The 16,257-nt window shown below is 36.2% G+C and overlaps 1 protein-coding gene across 1 annotated transcript in view; it reads left to right on the top strand.

Moving 5' to 3' along the window:
• LOC142520287 (DNA polymerase-like) overlaps positions 1–9,186 on the top strand; it is a 49,325-nt gene extending 40,139 nt beyond the window's left edge. The window contains exon 2 of the mRNA XM_075623289.1: positions 8,630–9,186. Within this exon, the coding sequence (XP_075479404.1) occupies positions 8,630–9,186 (557 nt within the window). The remainder of the gene's footprint in view (positions 1–8,629) is intronic.
• Positions 9,187–16,257: the final 7,071 nt, after the last annotated feature.

Genomic DNA, 16,257 nt, shown 5'->3' with positions numbered 1-16,257 from the left:
AGGCCTTGGAAACGGCAATCTCATAAGTAGCAGGGTCAGATACCCTAACATCCCGGCGCAAGATCGGCCGTAAACCCACCAGGAAGTGCATCAGCTTGGCTCTGGCATCATTCGCGATCAGGGGCACAAAGTGACAGCCCCTCTCGAACTTACGGATAAACTCCGTAACCGTCATATCCCCCTGTCTCAGGATCATGAACTCGGTGGTCAGCCTGGTGCGAACCTCCTCAGAAAAATACTTGGAGTAGAAAACTTCCGTAAAGCGGGTCCAAGAAAGTGTAGCCAAGGTCAGGGCTACCAAAGCTCCTTCCCACCATAAGCGGGCATCTCCAGTGAACAGGTAGGTGGCACACCGAACTCGGTCTGCGTCTCCCAGCTCCATAAAATCGAAGATGACCTCGAGGGATTTGATCCATCCCTCGGCAACCATGGGGTCAGATGTCCCAGAGAATTCCTTCGGGCGCATCTTCATGAATCGCTCATAAACAGCCTCGGGCCCTGTCGGCCTGGCTGCGGCTGCGGCATTGTTCCCCGCAAACTGTGCGAAGAACTGTGCCATCCCAGCTAACATCTGGGCACTCATGTCCGGTGGGGGCGGTGGAGGAGGTGGTAGGTCTCCCTCCGGTCTATGCTCCTCTCTGTCCTCTCGGCGAGGCTCCACCTCTCTGTTGCGCTCTAAAATGCGTCTAGGGGGCATACTGTTCCAAACAAAACCCATACGTAACTAACATGCATAATTCCATAATTTATTTTAAATGAACCCTGAAATACTGAAAATCTGGAAGCATGCTGACAAACTAATTCATGCTTTAACTAAAATTCTGAACTGAAAAACTTACAGACCAAAGACGTGGCTTCGTGAGCTTCTCGCGGTCAGTAGTAGTGAAACCCTATACAGAACCACCGCTCTGATACCAACTGTAAAGGGCCAAAAACTCCTTGCTTGAAAATTTGCGGAAAATTAAAAATTTTTCTTCTTAAAAGAACTTAAATGGCCTCATTCATAAAATCGACTGATGAATCAAGTTCAATGTTTAAAATAATAGCAGCGGAAGAAAATAAAGTTTTGCCAAAAATAACAATTTAAAAATTATCCAACGACTGATAAAAATTGTTTGCGGAATAAAATAACAACTGCTGCACTGAGGTCCTCGGGTGCCACTACTGCCGACCCAAGCTGGCTCACTGGTCCCCGCTCTCGGCCCTGGCCTCATCAGTACCTACAACAATCAAGTCTAGTGAGCCTAAAGACTCAGCATGCATATATCGCAAGTAACGAGTAAAAATCCGAATTAAAATATGCATGGGATAAAATATCATGTCATGAGGCATGCTGAAAATAATCTGTACTGAGCAATTATAATACATGCATAACTGAACTTAAAATCACTGTAAAAATATTTGCTCCTTGGAGCCTGTACTGAAATATCTGGTAAAATTTTCTGTTGATATTATGTTTTACGCCTGTGGCCACTGCACTAAGCTGAACTGATCGGTAACTGGCTACCGGGGAGGCTGAAGCTGAACTGAGCTGGCCGGTCACTGGTGACCGGGTGGTACCATACTGAACTGATCGGTCACTGGCGACCATATAAAATAACACTCCCACATAGTGAATAAACCACAAGCCATATCGCATAAATCTCAAAAAAATAATCATTTTCTATTTAATGCACGTAAAATAATTAACTGGCATAATGAAAATGTCCCGTAATTTTACCAACTGGATTGGATTGGATCGTCCCCAGGCTCGCTGCAACCTAACTGTGCTATGAAAAATATGCAATAGCTTAAACTTGACCAACTATGCAATTTACGTTCAAAAGATGCGACTATGACGCCTAATGATTTCGCATTTAATCATGACTCCGAGCCAACCTGAACCGACACCGAACCGACGTATAGTCATGATTAAAATACGCTGAGAAATCATAAAATAATGCTCCTAAAATGATAGGGTCGAAATCTAGGTGAAATGGAGGCCAAAACACGAAACGCTCTTTCGAGAGTCAATTTGGCACATCGCACCGTAAATTCTCGTACGACCTCAAAAATGATCTGAATCACGAACGGTCAAAAACATGACCTTCCCAACTCAATGAGGCACTGTCCAGTCCAAGGCCATGGGCTAAACGCCAACCAAGAACTCAAAAGAGCCTTCTAAACGACACAGCAACTTGCTGTAAATTTCCAGCAGCTGCACACCCGTGTAACTTGTGTTGTTTTCGAGACTACCGGCCATTGGGGCGTGAACCACCAACCAGAGACTCTTAACAACATCCCAAGGAATGATTTGAACCATGGCTAAGGGCCCTAGGCCAGCCACAATCCGCATCATACCAAAACTCATCCGGAGGGTCTAACCGAGAACCAACGTGCATGCGTGTGTAGTGTTTTGCTTAGATCGATGTCTTGCGTCGTTCCAGTGGCCATTTGATTGACCATGGCACGATCTAGACATCTAGGAGCATGATATGAACCGTGGCTAAGGGCCATAGGCCAACCAAGATCCATACCAAGCAACCAAAAGAAACGAACCAAAAGCTGTCCAACCGAAGTAGCCGAAGGGGTATAGGGGCTGTTGTGATGTTTTTATTAAAAACCGATGAACCATGGATCAAGCCACCAAAAGAGTGACTTAGTCACGTCTTAGACATGTTAGGGAAGTGATCCAACCATGGCTAAGAGCCCTTAGGGCAGCCAAGATCAGATCCAAACCCCTTGACATAAAAACTGAAATTTTCGAACTCAAAAAGGGACACAAATGGTGTTGCTGTCATTTCTTGCTTTACAGCGAGCATGGGCTGAAACCAATGGACACAAGTGGTCCTAATGCATCCTATTACATGTATATAAGTCGCCTTGGGAGCCTGGAGTCGATCCAATACCTGAAACTCACAAACCAAAAGAAACCGTGAAGCTTGCCAAGGAAAATCGAAAATTATGCATGTGTTGTTTCAAAATGTTTTGACATGGATCTCGATTTTTACTTGAATAAACATGATCATGTACTGAAAAATAAATGATAATATGACTTGATTGAGGTTTAGAAAGAATCTAGACATGCCTGGTTTCGTTTCGAAAGAAAACGAACGAAACGACGACGACGCGGCACGGAGGAGATTGAACGCTTCTCTTGTTTTCTTTACTCTCGATTTTTCTTGCCTTTCTCCCTAGCTATGGCTCACGATTTTTCTATTGAAAAGGGGTCTGATTTCACTCTGAATTTTCGAAAAGGAGAGGGGGGAAAAATGGTTAGGAGGGTGAGGGAAGTGGGTGCAAGATATAAGGAAAGAATCAAGACCAAGTCTTCTCATTTTGAATTTTGAATTATGGTTTGATATCAAATCTATGTTGGGTGTTTCTAGAATGGTGATGGCCGATTTTTGCTTACTTTCTAGTCTAGGATATGTTCATTTATTTAATTAAATTGTGCTCCCAAAAATCCTAGAATTATCCTACTAATTACATGCAAAGAATTGGTCAAAGTTGATGAGTTGGAATGAATTGCTTAATAAATCCAAGGGGCGGAAATCATGCTAATAAAATGAGTGGGAAGTGTTTGTTAGATATCTAGTCAACTAATAATCCTTGAAAGCCTTACTAATCCTTTAAATAATTTAGTGAGCTAACCCCTTAATTTAATAACTTAAATGAGTTCATTTCTTAATCACCTCAAATAATTAAATTAAATTCTCAAACCTCCCTTTCTAACTTAAATGAACTTAGTTGCTAGCTAAATTAACTTCTGGAAATATTTCTCGAATCTTAAATTCTATCTCAAAACTCCAACTCCGGTCCGGCCTCACTGAAATAACTGAAATGCTAAAAATCAAACTATTGAACTGAAATAATGAATAATTAACTTCAAATAAATGCATTTAAAATAATCATGCAATGAAGTCAATTAAATTTAAAAATCTAGAATTATGCATGGCTTATACGTCTACTGATTTACAGGTTCTACAATTTATGACTAAATTATGATTTTTAAATGTCTAAGGGATTTTTATGATTTAAGAAGACATTTAAAATACGTGTTGCATGCTTGGTTTCAAAAATGAAAAATGTAAATATTACTCATGATTTTTCTAAGTGATGTGAATGTAAAATGTTGAAGGATGTGAAGTGATTGTGACTAATTCGTTAATGTTGGCGACGTCGTGAGGGTTATGGTCCCAGTGGGAGCTCGACGATCGTGTTTCCATTATTACGAATATGAGGTTATGAGGTTATGAGGTTTGAGGTAAGAATGGGAATATCGTGAGGGGAGAAGGCCCCAGAGAGAGCCCCGACGATCGTATTTCTATTCGATCCTGATAGGCCAGAGCCCAGTTGACCGGTGAGAGTGTTCCTGGTGTCCCCCGCCGCCCAGTACTGAGGTTTCATGTAGATGGATCCATCGTCATGTCATGTCATGTTGAGGAAAGTCACAATTAACAATCTGAATTCAACAAAGGAAAAGGAAAAGGAAAATGTTTATGATCATGTTAAAGGTTTTATGTCATGTTGAGAAAAAAGGAAAAAGATTAAGGTTTATTTATGCATGTCATGAAAATGTTTATGTTTAAAGTTGATGCATCATTATAAAGATATTTTTATTTAAAGTTTTATGCATCATGAAAATGTTTACGAAAATGTTTATGTTTATGCATCTTCATGAAAACGATATTTTAAGTACAAGTATTTTTCACCGTTATATGTTGAATGTATTACGTATTACTCGTTATAAAGATTATGGTGTGTTGAGTCTTTAGACTCACTAGGTGTGATGGATGCAGGTGGTATTGAGGGAGGACTTGATGAGTGATTTGACTGGGCTGAAGGCGCACACAACCCGAGGACCAGCGCTTCTACTTTTTCCGCATTATGACTTTTGACTCATGCTTTATGATTAAAGATTTTTAAGATTATTTATTTATGCATTTGAGAGATTTTTGAAAGGTTTAGTATGGGCTATTCTTTTCAAATTATTGCTTTTTAGGTTTGGTAAAATGTTTGACGATTTTATGCTTTAAAATATTTTCCTTTGGATTTTTAAATAGCAGTGGATGGTTATTTTTAAAAATGATGTCAAAAATATTTTATGGATCGGCCGATGCTAAGTGAGGTTTAAAAAAAAAATTCTATTACTTTTAAAGCAATAAAAAGAGCAGGACGTTTCATCCTTGGTTTAGTGATTGAAAGGAAAACAATGTGTTGTTTGGTTTGAGTGTTGAGGTAAAGTTGTTAATATAATGATTGATGGTATTATTATTGTATGTATTGATATTTTGAAAAGAAATGGAATTGTAGAGGAGCTAACTCTTTAGCACGCACGTCACGTGTTTGACAAAATGATTCAATGAATGTTTTTATGTCATATTACGGTCAAGAAATGATATGGATTCCTTCTTTACACAATTGTTGAGATTTGAGTTTTCTTGAATATCCAAATTGCGGATCTTGATTCGAAACATTATTGAATTAATTATGAACTTTGTACAGAAATTACTCTGTTTTGATAAATGATCCGAGTTCTTGAGTTATAGTAGAATTCAGAGGTTCAAGACTTCTCACCTACACATTTCGATCTTCTTTTGGTAATATTTGAAAAGTATGTTACGGTCGGTAACATACGAGATAAAAGTATCATTTTTATTTTAAATTGAAAACTCTATGGCTCGATGAACTATTGGTGATTTGATGATGATTGTTGTATTGAGATGAGTTGATTATGATATCGAAATAATGATATTTATTTGCATCATTACATTACATATTGAGCCACTTTTTGATTCAGATTTGATATGGCAGAGGTCGTCTTGATTTATTGATTTGTTGGACGTATGGGGCTATAGTTGAGTTGGCATAGTGTATGCGGAGGTCGCTGCTATGGCCTGAACACTCTCTATAGGCGCACCATAGTTCTGGGATTGTAGAACACAGCACCCCACCCCGAGCGGATGAGTCGGTGGATGTTGCTGGGTGATTCTATTTCCTTTGGTACCCTATGACCAGATGATTCACTTGATCTTGAGATTTATTGATAGCCTCAGCTTCTGATCATGCATTGCATTATATTGCATCTTTTTGAATTTTATATGAGATATTTGAAATGTTAATTCTCATATTTTATTGATTGTATCATACTGGATTTATATTCACCGGCACGTCGGCTACCTCTTGTTTTCATGTGCTTGACGGTAGGTGAAGCGAGGTTGGGGATGCCAGAGTCCAGCTCCAGGCGAGGAGATACGAGTTAGTGTGGGATTCTCGGGTCTTAGGAGCTATGTGATGATGTTTGGATTTCTTTGGTTCACTACTTTTTGTTGGCATGTTGAAAATTATATTTCAAACATTTGAGACTATTAAATTATTTTGACGATGTTTATGTGAATTTGTGAACCACAAATTACGTATTTTAAATCATTTGGTTTGTTACAATTATAATTATTAGTATTAGATATCGGACCCGGGGCCCACAACTTGCGTTATGATCCCTCGGGACATTGCCAACCCTTTTCGTACCATCTAGGAGTAAAATGACTGTTTTTCCCCTGGACTTAAAATCCCTCGATTTTGACTTTTTCTTACTTTTATTGACTCGAGACTATACGAAATAATTATTTAAGCTTATATATAATTTAAAATATTTTTATGTAACGTAAACTCGAGGATTTTGATTTAATTCCTTAATTAAAAATTCGTAAAGCGTTTTAATTCTGAATTAATCTCAACTTTAAAATTTTCTTCCCGAACATTAAACATATACTTTTTATTCCTAAAATACTCTTGTGAACCATGAACCGACCCCCGTGGACCATGGTTCAAACCCTTTTCTCCTAAACCCTAAGTTCACACCCTACCCTTCCATCTCAAGTCAAGCCCAATTTCATTGAGCCATGGCCGAGTCACTTTAGCCCATACACTGACCAGACCCTCACGGTCCCTTCCTGAACCCTCTTGGACCAGCACCGCAGCCCCCAGCCCACACAAATGTCCCCTGCGCAAGCTCCGAGTGGCAGCGCCCTCTCCTAGCCTCACTAGGACTCTAGCTCACACTAGGACTCTTTTACTCCAGCAACAACCGACTCTCTCGGATCCTAGCCGCCATCGTTTGACCATGTTCCAACATCTGCTCGCCAGCGTTGAGCCGCATGCGCACGCATGGGAGGAGTCCTAGCCCTATTGGACTCCTCATCATCTGCTGTGAATAAGTCCTAGTCATCCTATGACTTTTCCTAACATTAAGCCACTTCTAGTATGACCTCCTGCCCAAGCCCAGGTCGAGCCGCACGCCCTTCTTACCTTAGCCGAACCCTTACATGCCAAAATTCCTTGAAAACCCTAGGATACTACCACTCACCATGCACGACCGCTTCTAGCCCTTATCCTGCACTCGTCTCGTGCCTAAACGACACTTGTTCCATCCCTTAAATGCTCTATGTTGATAGCATACTCGTTGAAAATCATAACATGTTCATATTCGCATAAGAATCTTCAAACTTTGAAAATAATCGTCAAAACGATAAGAAAATTGAAGTCAAATAATTTTCATGTGAAAATACATAAAACATGCAAATTATGACTCGAATGTTGCGTCAAAAAAGTTTAGAAACATGTATTTTCATTTAAAACGCTCGAATATACGATAAGTGGCGTGGGGCGCGAAGACGAACGAACGGGCGACGAATATCCATATTTATTCCTCCTCAAATTTTTGAAATTGTGTGTGTTGTATGTGTGTGATTTCGGCTGATAACATGTACAGAAGATCTAGGAGTTATTTTTATAGATTTTAATTTGCATGTTAATGAACTTAGGTTTTGGTTCTTGGGGTTTAGGAGTGTATTTCAAAATTTATTTTATCTTGGTTGTCCCCGGTCTCCTTTCCACAGTCTATTATCGAATATTCGGGTAAAATATAAAGTTTTCATAAAATCATTCAATAAGACCCTTAACCATATAATATGCATCATATAAGCATTTAAAATCAATTAAACAAAGAAAGTAAGTCATTTAAATCATTTGGATGCATGTGGTTTACGTAGGTTGGCTTTTAGACATTACAACCCTTCTAAACAAATCATCATCTTTAACTGATCCTAAAAAGTGGTATCAGAACGGTTAAAATCTTGTCTTGAAATATTCCGTACGATCAAACTGATAATCATGTCTTCATTCAACAAAATCCCTATGTTCTCCACAGAGGAGTTTGATGACTGAAAAATAAAAATGCAGGCTTATTTAGCTGCACAAGACGATGACATGTAATATGTCATAACTGACGGACCCATGAAAGTTATGAAAACAAACAAAATTGTTGCTCTAACTGACGGAGCACGTCATCTTATTGAAAAACCACGCGATGAGTGGACCACAGAAGATAAAAGAAAGGAAAACTTGGACAATGTTTCCAAGGACATTCTGTACAAGACACTAGATAAAAACACTTTCACCAAGATCAAAATGTCTAAATCAGCTCAAGAAATTTGGGGGAAGTTAATTCAATTGTGCGAAGGCAACGAGCAGAATAAGGAGAAATAACTTTAAGTTGTTGTTCAGAACTTCGATAATATCAAAATAAAAGCTGGAGAATCAATGAATGAATTCAATGAATGATTGAGCTACTTCGTAAATGAATTAGGAAAAATGCATTCAAACAAAGAGATTTCTCTTAAAGAAATGTTAGGCCTTCCTAAAAAATGGGATGTCGAAACTATGGCCACGAAAGATTCAAAAGACCTGAACAAGGTAGAACTACATGACTTGTTTGCAGATTTAAAAGCCAATGAATTCGATATGCAAACAATGGAGGGCGAACAAATAGACCCATCAGTTACAACTACGCTTAGCACACTGAAACTGGAGCCAACAACTTCATTTGAGAACTCAGTTGAACAACTGAGCAATGACACAATGTCACTGTTCGTAAGAAAATTCGAAAAGTTAATGATAAATAATCAAGGTTCCTTCCAAAAAAACTCTCACATGAATAAATCAGAAAAGGAACCAAATGCATGCTTTAACTGCGAAAAAACTTGTCACTTCACTGCTGATTGTCCAAAACCGAAAAAGGACAACAAGAGATCAGTTGAAAAGGGTAAGAAGCCTTTCGAGCACAGAAGAAGATTCAAGGATGAGAATGAGTCATCTCGAAGAAAGCACGAATTCCTGTTAGCTGAAGAGAATAAGTCAAAATGAGCTGAAACTGACAGCAAATTATCAGAAACTGAGAACTCAAGCAGCTCCAACGATGAAGAAGAGGTGAAATTCCTCATGGACGATGATGTAGAGTTAGAATCTAGCAGCGATCATGTATTTGACTTTAGCTTTACTGACTTTACATGAGAAGAACTCATTTCCACAATACACGATATGGTCAACGAGTATCGCAAGATGGCTATCTCCTTTAAGGAAGCTAAGGCTATGCAAGATGATCCTTCAAATGACACAACTTATAGTTTAAAATCAGTTGAAAGCTTAAATGTCAAATAGGAGATTTCCAAGTTAATAGCTGAAAAAGTTGAAAGTCAATCTGTGATTCTGCAGTTGAAATCAGAAAGCTCTAGACTGGCTGACGTGATTCAAACTAAGAATAATTCATTTTCACGTGACTGAAATGCAATGATCACATAAACAAGTTGTGGATAAAGCTGGTTTGGGCTTCAATAGCCAAGATGAACCCTCAACTAGCGGCACAATGCCAAAACTGAATATGTGCAAAGAGAAGTAAATTCACTTTATTAAATCAATCATGATACATAAACAACCTGAGTTCAGTAAGTCGGTTGAGCAGCCAACTGAAAAAAAGAACAAGACAAAACGACACGAAACTAGTTATAGTCCTAAGATTTTAAGCGATTCAAGCAACTGGTCACCCAAGCGGTTAAGTTATGGAAAATAGAACTCAGAAAAAGGCTATTACAATAACTACTACAATTGCAAGCCTGTTAAAAAACGTTACCGGATGAAGAACAATGTTAACATAGCCCAAACACATGTATCATCTTCACATCACAAACCTGTCACAAACAAATTAGGTAAAGTTATCTAGAACACAACAACCGGTAGATTAGTTCGACTTATCCAAGTCTGGTTTCCCAAATTACTAATCAGTTTAGGACCCAAATAGATTTAGGTTCCAAATTTATTTGTTGTTTGTGATTGTATGTTACAAGTAAATTGACCAAAGACTCAGTCTGGTACTTGGACAGTGGATGCTCAAGACACAGGACTGGAGATGCGGATTTTATTTTCGTTAAAACCGTTGTTAAAAACATACGGCAACGATTTTTCACCAAAACCGTTGTCGTATGTGCTTTGTTGTTGGGCATTTTTCTTGTAGTGATTGGTCAAGTATCCTGGTCCCAAAATAAGTTTTGGAGATGCTTCACAACGTAGAACTATGGGTAAGGCTAAGCTTATCCATGGTAACATTATTATTCATGATGGTCTACTTGTTGATAATTTCAAATATAAATTGATTAGCATTAGTCAGTTATGTGATCATGGCTATTTAGTTGAATTCAATAGACATATATACTCTGTCAAAAATACAACAGGTGATACCATAATGACAGGAAAAAGATCTGGTAATGTAACGTACGAAAAACCAAACCTACGTAAACGAAATGCATGAAAAATTATTTTAATTACTTAATTGTCTTATTTAATGGATTCTAAATGCTTGCATGATATTTATTTAATGATTAAAGGTATTGAAACATCTGCTATTCGTTTTCTTAAATCGTGCTAGATTTTTTTTTTTAAACCCTTACTAGCATCGGCCGAACACTTGCATAAAACAATTAAAGTATTTTTTACGTCATTTTAAAATAACTCAACCAACTGACATTTAAAAATCCAAAGGAAATAGTTTAAAGCATAAAATCGTCAAACATTTTACCAAACCTAAAACATTATTTGAAAAATATAGCACATACTTTAACCTCTCAAAACCACTCATAAATATAAATACAAGTCATAAAATATCTTTAACATCACTTAAAATCATAAATCATAACTAGTGCGAAAAACTAGCGTCGGTCATCGGGTTATGTGCACCTTCAGTCCAGCAAAGTCAACCATCCAAGCCTCCATCCACAATATTATCACACTCACTTGCATCAATCACACCTAGTGAGTCTAAAGACTCAACACATCATATTCTTGATATAAAATACTACATATACAGATCACATACGGCATTGAAAATATTTGTACATAAAATATCGTTTTCGCGTAGATACATAAACTTTAACCATAATCGTTTTCAAAAACATTTTCATTATGCATAAACTTTAAACATAAACATTTTCATACACTTTTTCATAAACATTTTCATATCATCCTCAACATATTCATATACATATTATCATCAAAATATACATATTTATTTTTCCTTGCGTTGAATTCAGATCGTTAATTGTGACTTTCGTGTTCATCTACGTCTACGTGTTAGGCGATGAATCCATCTACATGTAACCACAGTACTGGGCGGCAGGGACATCAACAACACTCTCACCGGTCAACTGAGCACTAGCCTTACATATTAACATATTATCGTATACTTATTCATCTCCATGGAAATATGATCTTCGGACTCCCACTGGGACCATAACCCTCACGATATTTCCAACATATCATCGTATTAGTCACAATTACTTCACTTCCTTCAACGTTTCATATTATCATCACTTTATAAAATCATGCATTTTAATATAATTTTTCGTTTAAAACAAGCATGCAACATATCTTTTAACGTCATCGTTTCCTCATAAAAATCCATAAACATTTTAAAATAAACCTTTTAACATATAAAAATCCATAAACATTTAAAATAAACATTTTAGCATATTAAATCATAAAAATCCATGAGCTTTTAAAATAAAATTTTAACATATAAAAATCCATGAACGTTTAAAATCATCATTTTAACAAATTAAATCATACATTTAAAATAACATTTTGACATATTAAATCATAAACATTTAAAATAAACTTTTTAACATATTAAAAATCCATAAACATTTAAAATTGACATTTTAACATATTAAATCATAACATTTAAAATAACATTTTGAAATATTAAATTATAACAATTTCCATAAACATTTAAAATAAACATATTAACATATAAAAATCCATAAACATTTAAAATAAATATTTTGGCATATTAAATCATAAAAACATCCAGAAACATTTAAAATAATCATATTAGCATATAAAACGGCATTCAGGGCACTGCCATGACGTTAACTAATTTTTAGGTGTAAAATTACTGTTTTACCCCTGGACGTAAAATTCCACGTTTTTGACATTTTCTTAATTTTGTTGACTCTAACATGTCCCAAATAATTATTTAATCTTACATGAATTTTCCCATATTTTTATTCGGCATAAATTGATTGCTTTTAATTTATTCTTTAAATATAGCATATTACTGAGTTTTAATCCCTAATTAAACAAAACCTTAATATAAAATTTCCAAATAAAAAACTTAGACTTTTAATAATTATTTGAACTTAAATAAAATTTTCCATAATTTTATTAGGCATAAATAAATTAATTCGTTAATTAGAGTTTCATGCGGCGATTAAATCACGAGTAAATCAAAAACTCATTATTTTGATCCCAAATTTTAAATATAACATTTTTATTATTTATTCTACCCTTGTGAGTCATGAAACACACCCGTGGACCCATGTTTCTAATTTTATTCTAATTAAATTCAAAATTGACACATATACGAACACACCGAGCCATCTCCGAAAATACTCGAGCCATGGTCAAGCCACCTCAAGCCAAACACGAACCAACCCACCTATGAATCCTCCTGACCAACCCTGACCCATAGAACATGACCCTAACTTGCTCAAACCCTGCTGAAACTTGACCCAAGTTCTGTGTGTGTGTGTGAGCCTTCATGCACTTCTAGGACTCCTAAGCCAACTAGGACCCTTCCAGCTGGTTAACCATCGACCCAACCTAACCATAACCAACCCTGGACCATACCCAGACCCAGCCCAGACCAGCCCAACCCCTAGAACCCAGCAGCAAAGCCACCTGAATTCATAAGAATAACCTGCGCACATGCTGGCTCCCAAGTGCCTCCCTCACGTTTTCTATGTTTGGCTCGAGCCCCATCGAGCCACCCTGCACCCACTTATGACCATCCCCTCTAGGCACCCTCTTGGACCCTTAGAACCCATAGGACCTGACCCTAATCTTAGAAACAAAGCCCTACATTAGACATAAGCTTTGGCCGAGAAACCCCCTTAGCATGGACTCTACGTTTTTGTTGCTACGGTCCAAACCACCGAGCCAACCCTTGAACCAGCCCCAAAATCACCTTCTTAGGACCTTAATTAGTCGCCCTAGCCCAGCCCAGAGCCCCTGGCCAAACCTTTTAACCCTGCACAAGCTGAACACCAATCTAATTGACTCACCCATGACCCTAGCCTAGCCCTGGTCCCAGCCGTGACCAAAGCCAAGCAACATGCCCTAAAATCGAGCCCCTTGATCAACAAACACAAATTTCGGATCCTGCTTTTCTGTGGTACGTGTGCAACATATCTGGTGTGATTTATGACTCTTTAAAACATGTAGAAACCACCCTTAACCCTATCCTAATCATGGCAGCCTCTTAGGATCATGTTAAACATAATTTAGCAACAATTTCATGCCTAAAAAATTCACATGTACTATAAAAACGAAATTGTTCATGATGCACTTATTTTTCATGCAAAAATTCACTTAAATAAAATGCTATGGTGTGATAGATATTTGAAAAAAAGAATATGACGTGCTTTGCATTTTAAATGCACGATTTTACGTTGAAAAATCGAATAACGACGACGAGAAGCCTTGGGTGAATTTCCTTAACCAAAGCTGATGCTAAACTCTTGTTGTTAACATGTGTGCCATGTAATTTAAGAAAAGAAAGAGTTTGAGTGGGGAAGGGGAGTGGGGCGTGAGTTGTAGGTTTAATGGGGTGAGGTTTTGTACATTAAATACTTAATTAAGTCACTAATAAGGCATAGGCCCACTAATTATGTAAATTAGGCCCATTAGTGCTTAATTAACATATTAAAAATAATTTTGTTTAAATAAGTTTGTAAATTTATTAGACGGATTGACCAAAACGTTCGTATTTTGTTAAAAATCCAACACAAATAAAAATTAAGTCCCGGCATATAAAATCACCTCAAAATCCCTTATTTTAAAAATTTTGAAAAAGCATCAATCATATTTTAAATAATTAAAAACAATTATTTCATAATAACACTTTTTCATTTTTCAGCCATCGGTCTCCGTTCCTCGATCGCAACTCGAATAACCCTTAAAAAACATTTTAATGTAATCATGTAGACAAATATATTTTAAACATGTAAATATGCACAACATAATTAATTTATGCAATTAAAGCAATTAGTTGAAATACACAAGGAATTTAATAATTGCATGCATGTGATTCGCGTGGACCTTCGAATTTTCGGGGCGTTACAATCTCTCCCCCCCCCCCCCCCCCCCCCCCCCTAAATTGAATTTCGTCCTCGAAATTCGCTTATCCTTAATAATCACAAGTTTATACTTAGTTATAGTATCCCGAAAATCCTTAAATTTACCTTCTAAATCCTCGTTTGCAAATCGCAACTTATAACGACCCACAACAACTTTGTGTTGTGCTATTATAACCTCGAATTTCAACTTTTCTTACAATTCTAATATTCAAAATGGATTATCATACTTATCGTATATTACTTTTCCTTATTTTACTCCCAAATGTTCATTAACTTATCATATTTCAACATTAAAATCTTAAACATATCAGCTAACGCTTAGATTTTCAAGTCTAATATTGTTTCATCCTTAAAAACCCTTGATTAACATTCCTTATAACATTATAACCAAGATATCCCAATGTTCTAAATATCCTTAAAAGTCTAAATCATTGAAAATTCATATCATTTAAACCATTCAATTTTCAATTATTGTTAACTAGTCCTCAAATTCCTTAACAATTGCAAAATTAATTCTTAATTTCCTCAAAAATTATCCAATTGATCCTCAATTTAAAAATCCTACGATTAATCCATAAGTTCTTGGTATTCTTAATTTCCTTCTACGGGTTTCCTATAACATAAGTTTCGATAAACTTAAACCTATTTACCCAAAATAAATTTTTTTAACCAATCTTACCTTTCATCAAAACTTAAAATCCCAATTTATACATTTTTTTACTTCCAAAAATCATTGCGGTCTTCGAATCATTATTCCTTAGGCGAAATTCCCAAAATTAATTCAGCTAGAATCCACGAGTCATAAATATTTTCTTAGAAAATCTACGTATTCCAAAGACTTTCATAATATTCACGATTAACTTATGGCCCAAAAAGTATAACGTCAATACTAAAACCCAAAAATCAACATAGTCCAATTCCACCACAAAGCCAACATGCGTTGAAATAAAATAATTTCTTATTTCATATCGTATCACGTGTATAAAAATTCCAAAGTATATAAATCATATAATATCATAAAGCTATTAAACATGTGACGTGAACATATAAATCATGTACTTATGCAGGTAACATCATAAAATCATATAAATCATGTAAACTTACAGATTGAGGCTTGACGACTGATCTTTCCGGTGCTGATGGTGGCACAACTCTTCACAGAACCATTTAGAATTTTTTTTCTTACTTAATCGGCCGAATACATATATATGTACTTTAAAAATATTTTGTATCAGTTTAAAATAAACAATCAACTAACATTTAAAAATCATAGGAACTAGTTCAAATCGTAAAATCGTCAAACGTTTAACCAACCTAAAAACATTATTTGAAAAGTATAGCTCATACTATAAACTCTCAAAAACCACTAATAAACATAAATAAAACTCATATAATATCTTTAACATAATATTAAAATCATAATTCATAATTAGTGCGAAAAACAAGCATCGGTCCTCGGGTTATGTGCACCTTCAGTCCAGCAAAGTCAACCATCCAAGCCTCCCTCCACAATATTATCACCCTCACCTGCATCAATCACACCTAGTGAGTCTAAAGACTCAACACATCATATTCTTGATACCAAATGCTACATATATAGATCACATACAACAGTGAAAATACTAGTGCTTAAAATATCATTTTCGTGTAGATACATAAACTTTAACCATAAACTTTTTCAAAAATATTTTCATGAGGCATAAACTCTAAGCATAAACATTTTCATACACCTTTTCATAAACATTTTCAT

Source organism: Primulina tabacum, chromosome 12 (genome assembly GCF_025594145.1).
Source record: "Primulina tabacum isolate GXHZ01 chromosome 12, ASM2559414v2, whole genome shotgun sequence".
NCBI lineage: Eukaryota > Viridiplantae > Streptophyta > Magnoliopsida > Lamiales > Gesneriaceae > Primulina > Primulina tabacum.
Note: the sequence above shows the minus strand (reverse complement) of the source record. Positions and strands in the feature narration are given on the sequence as shown.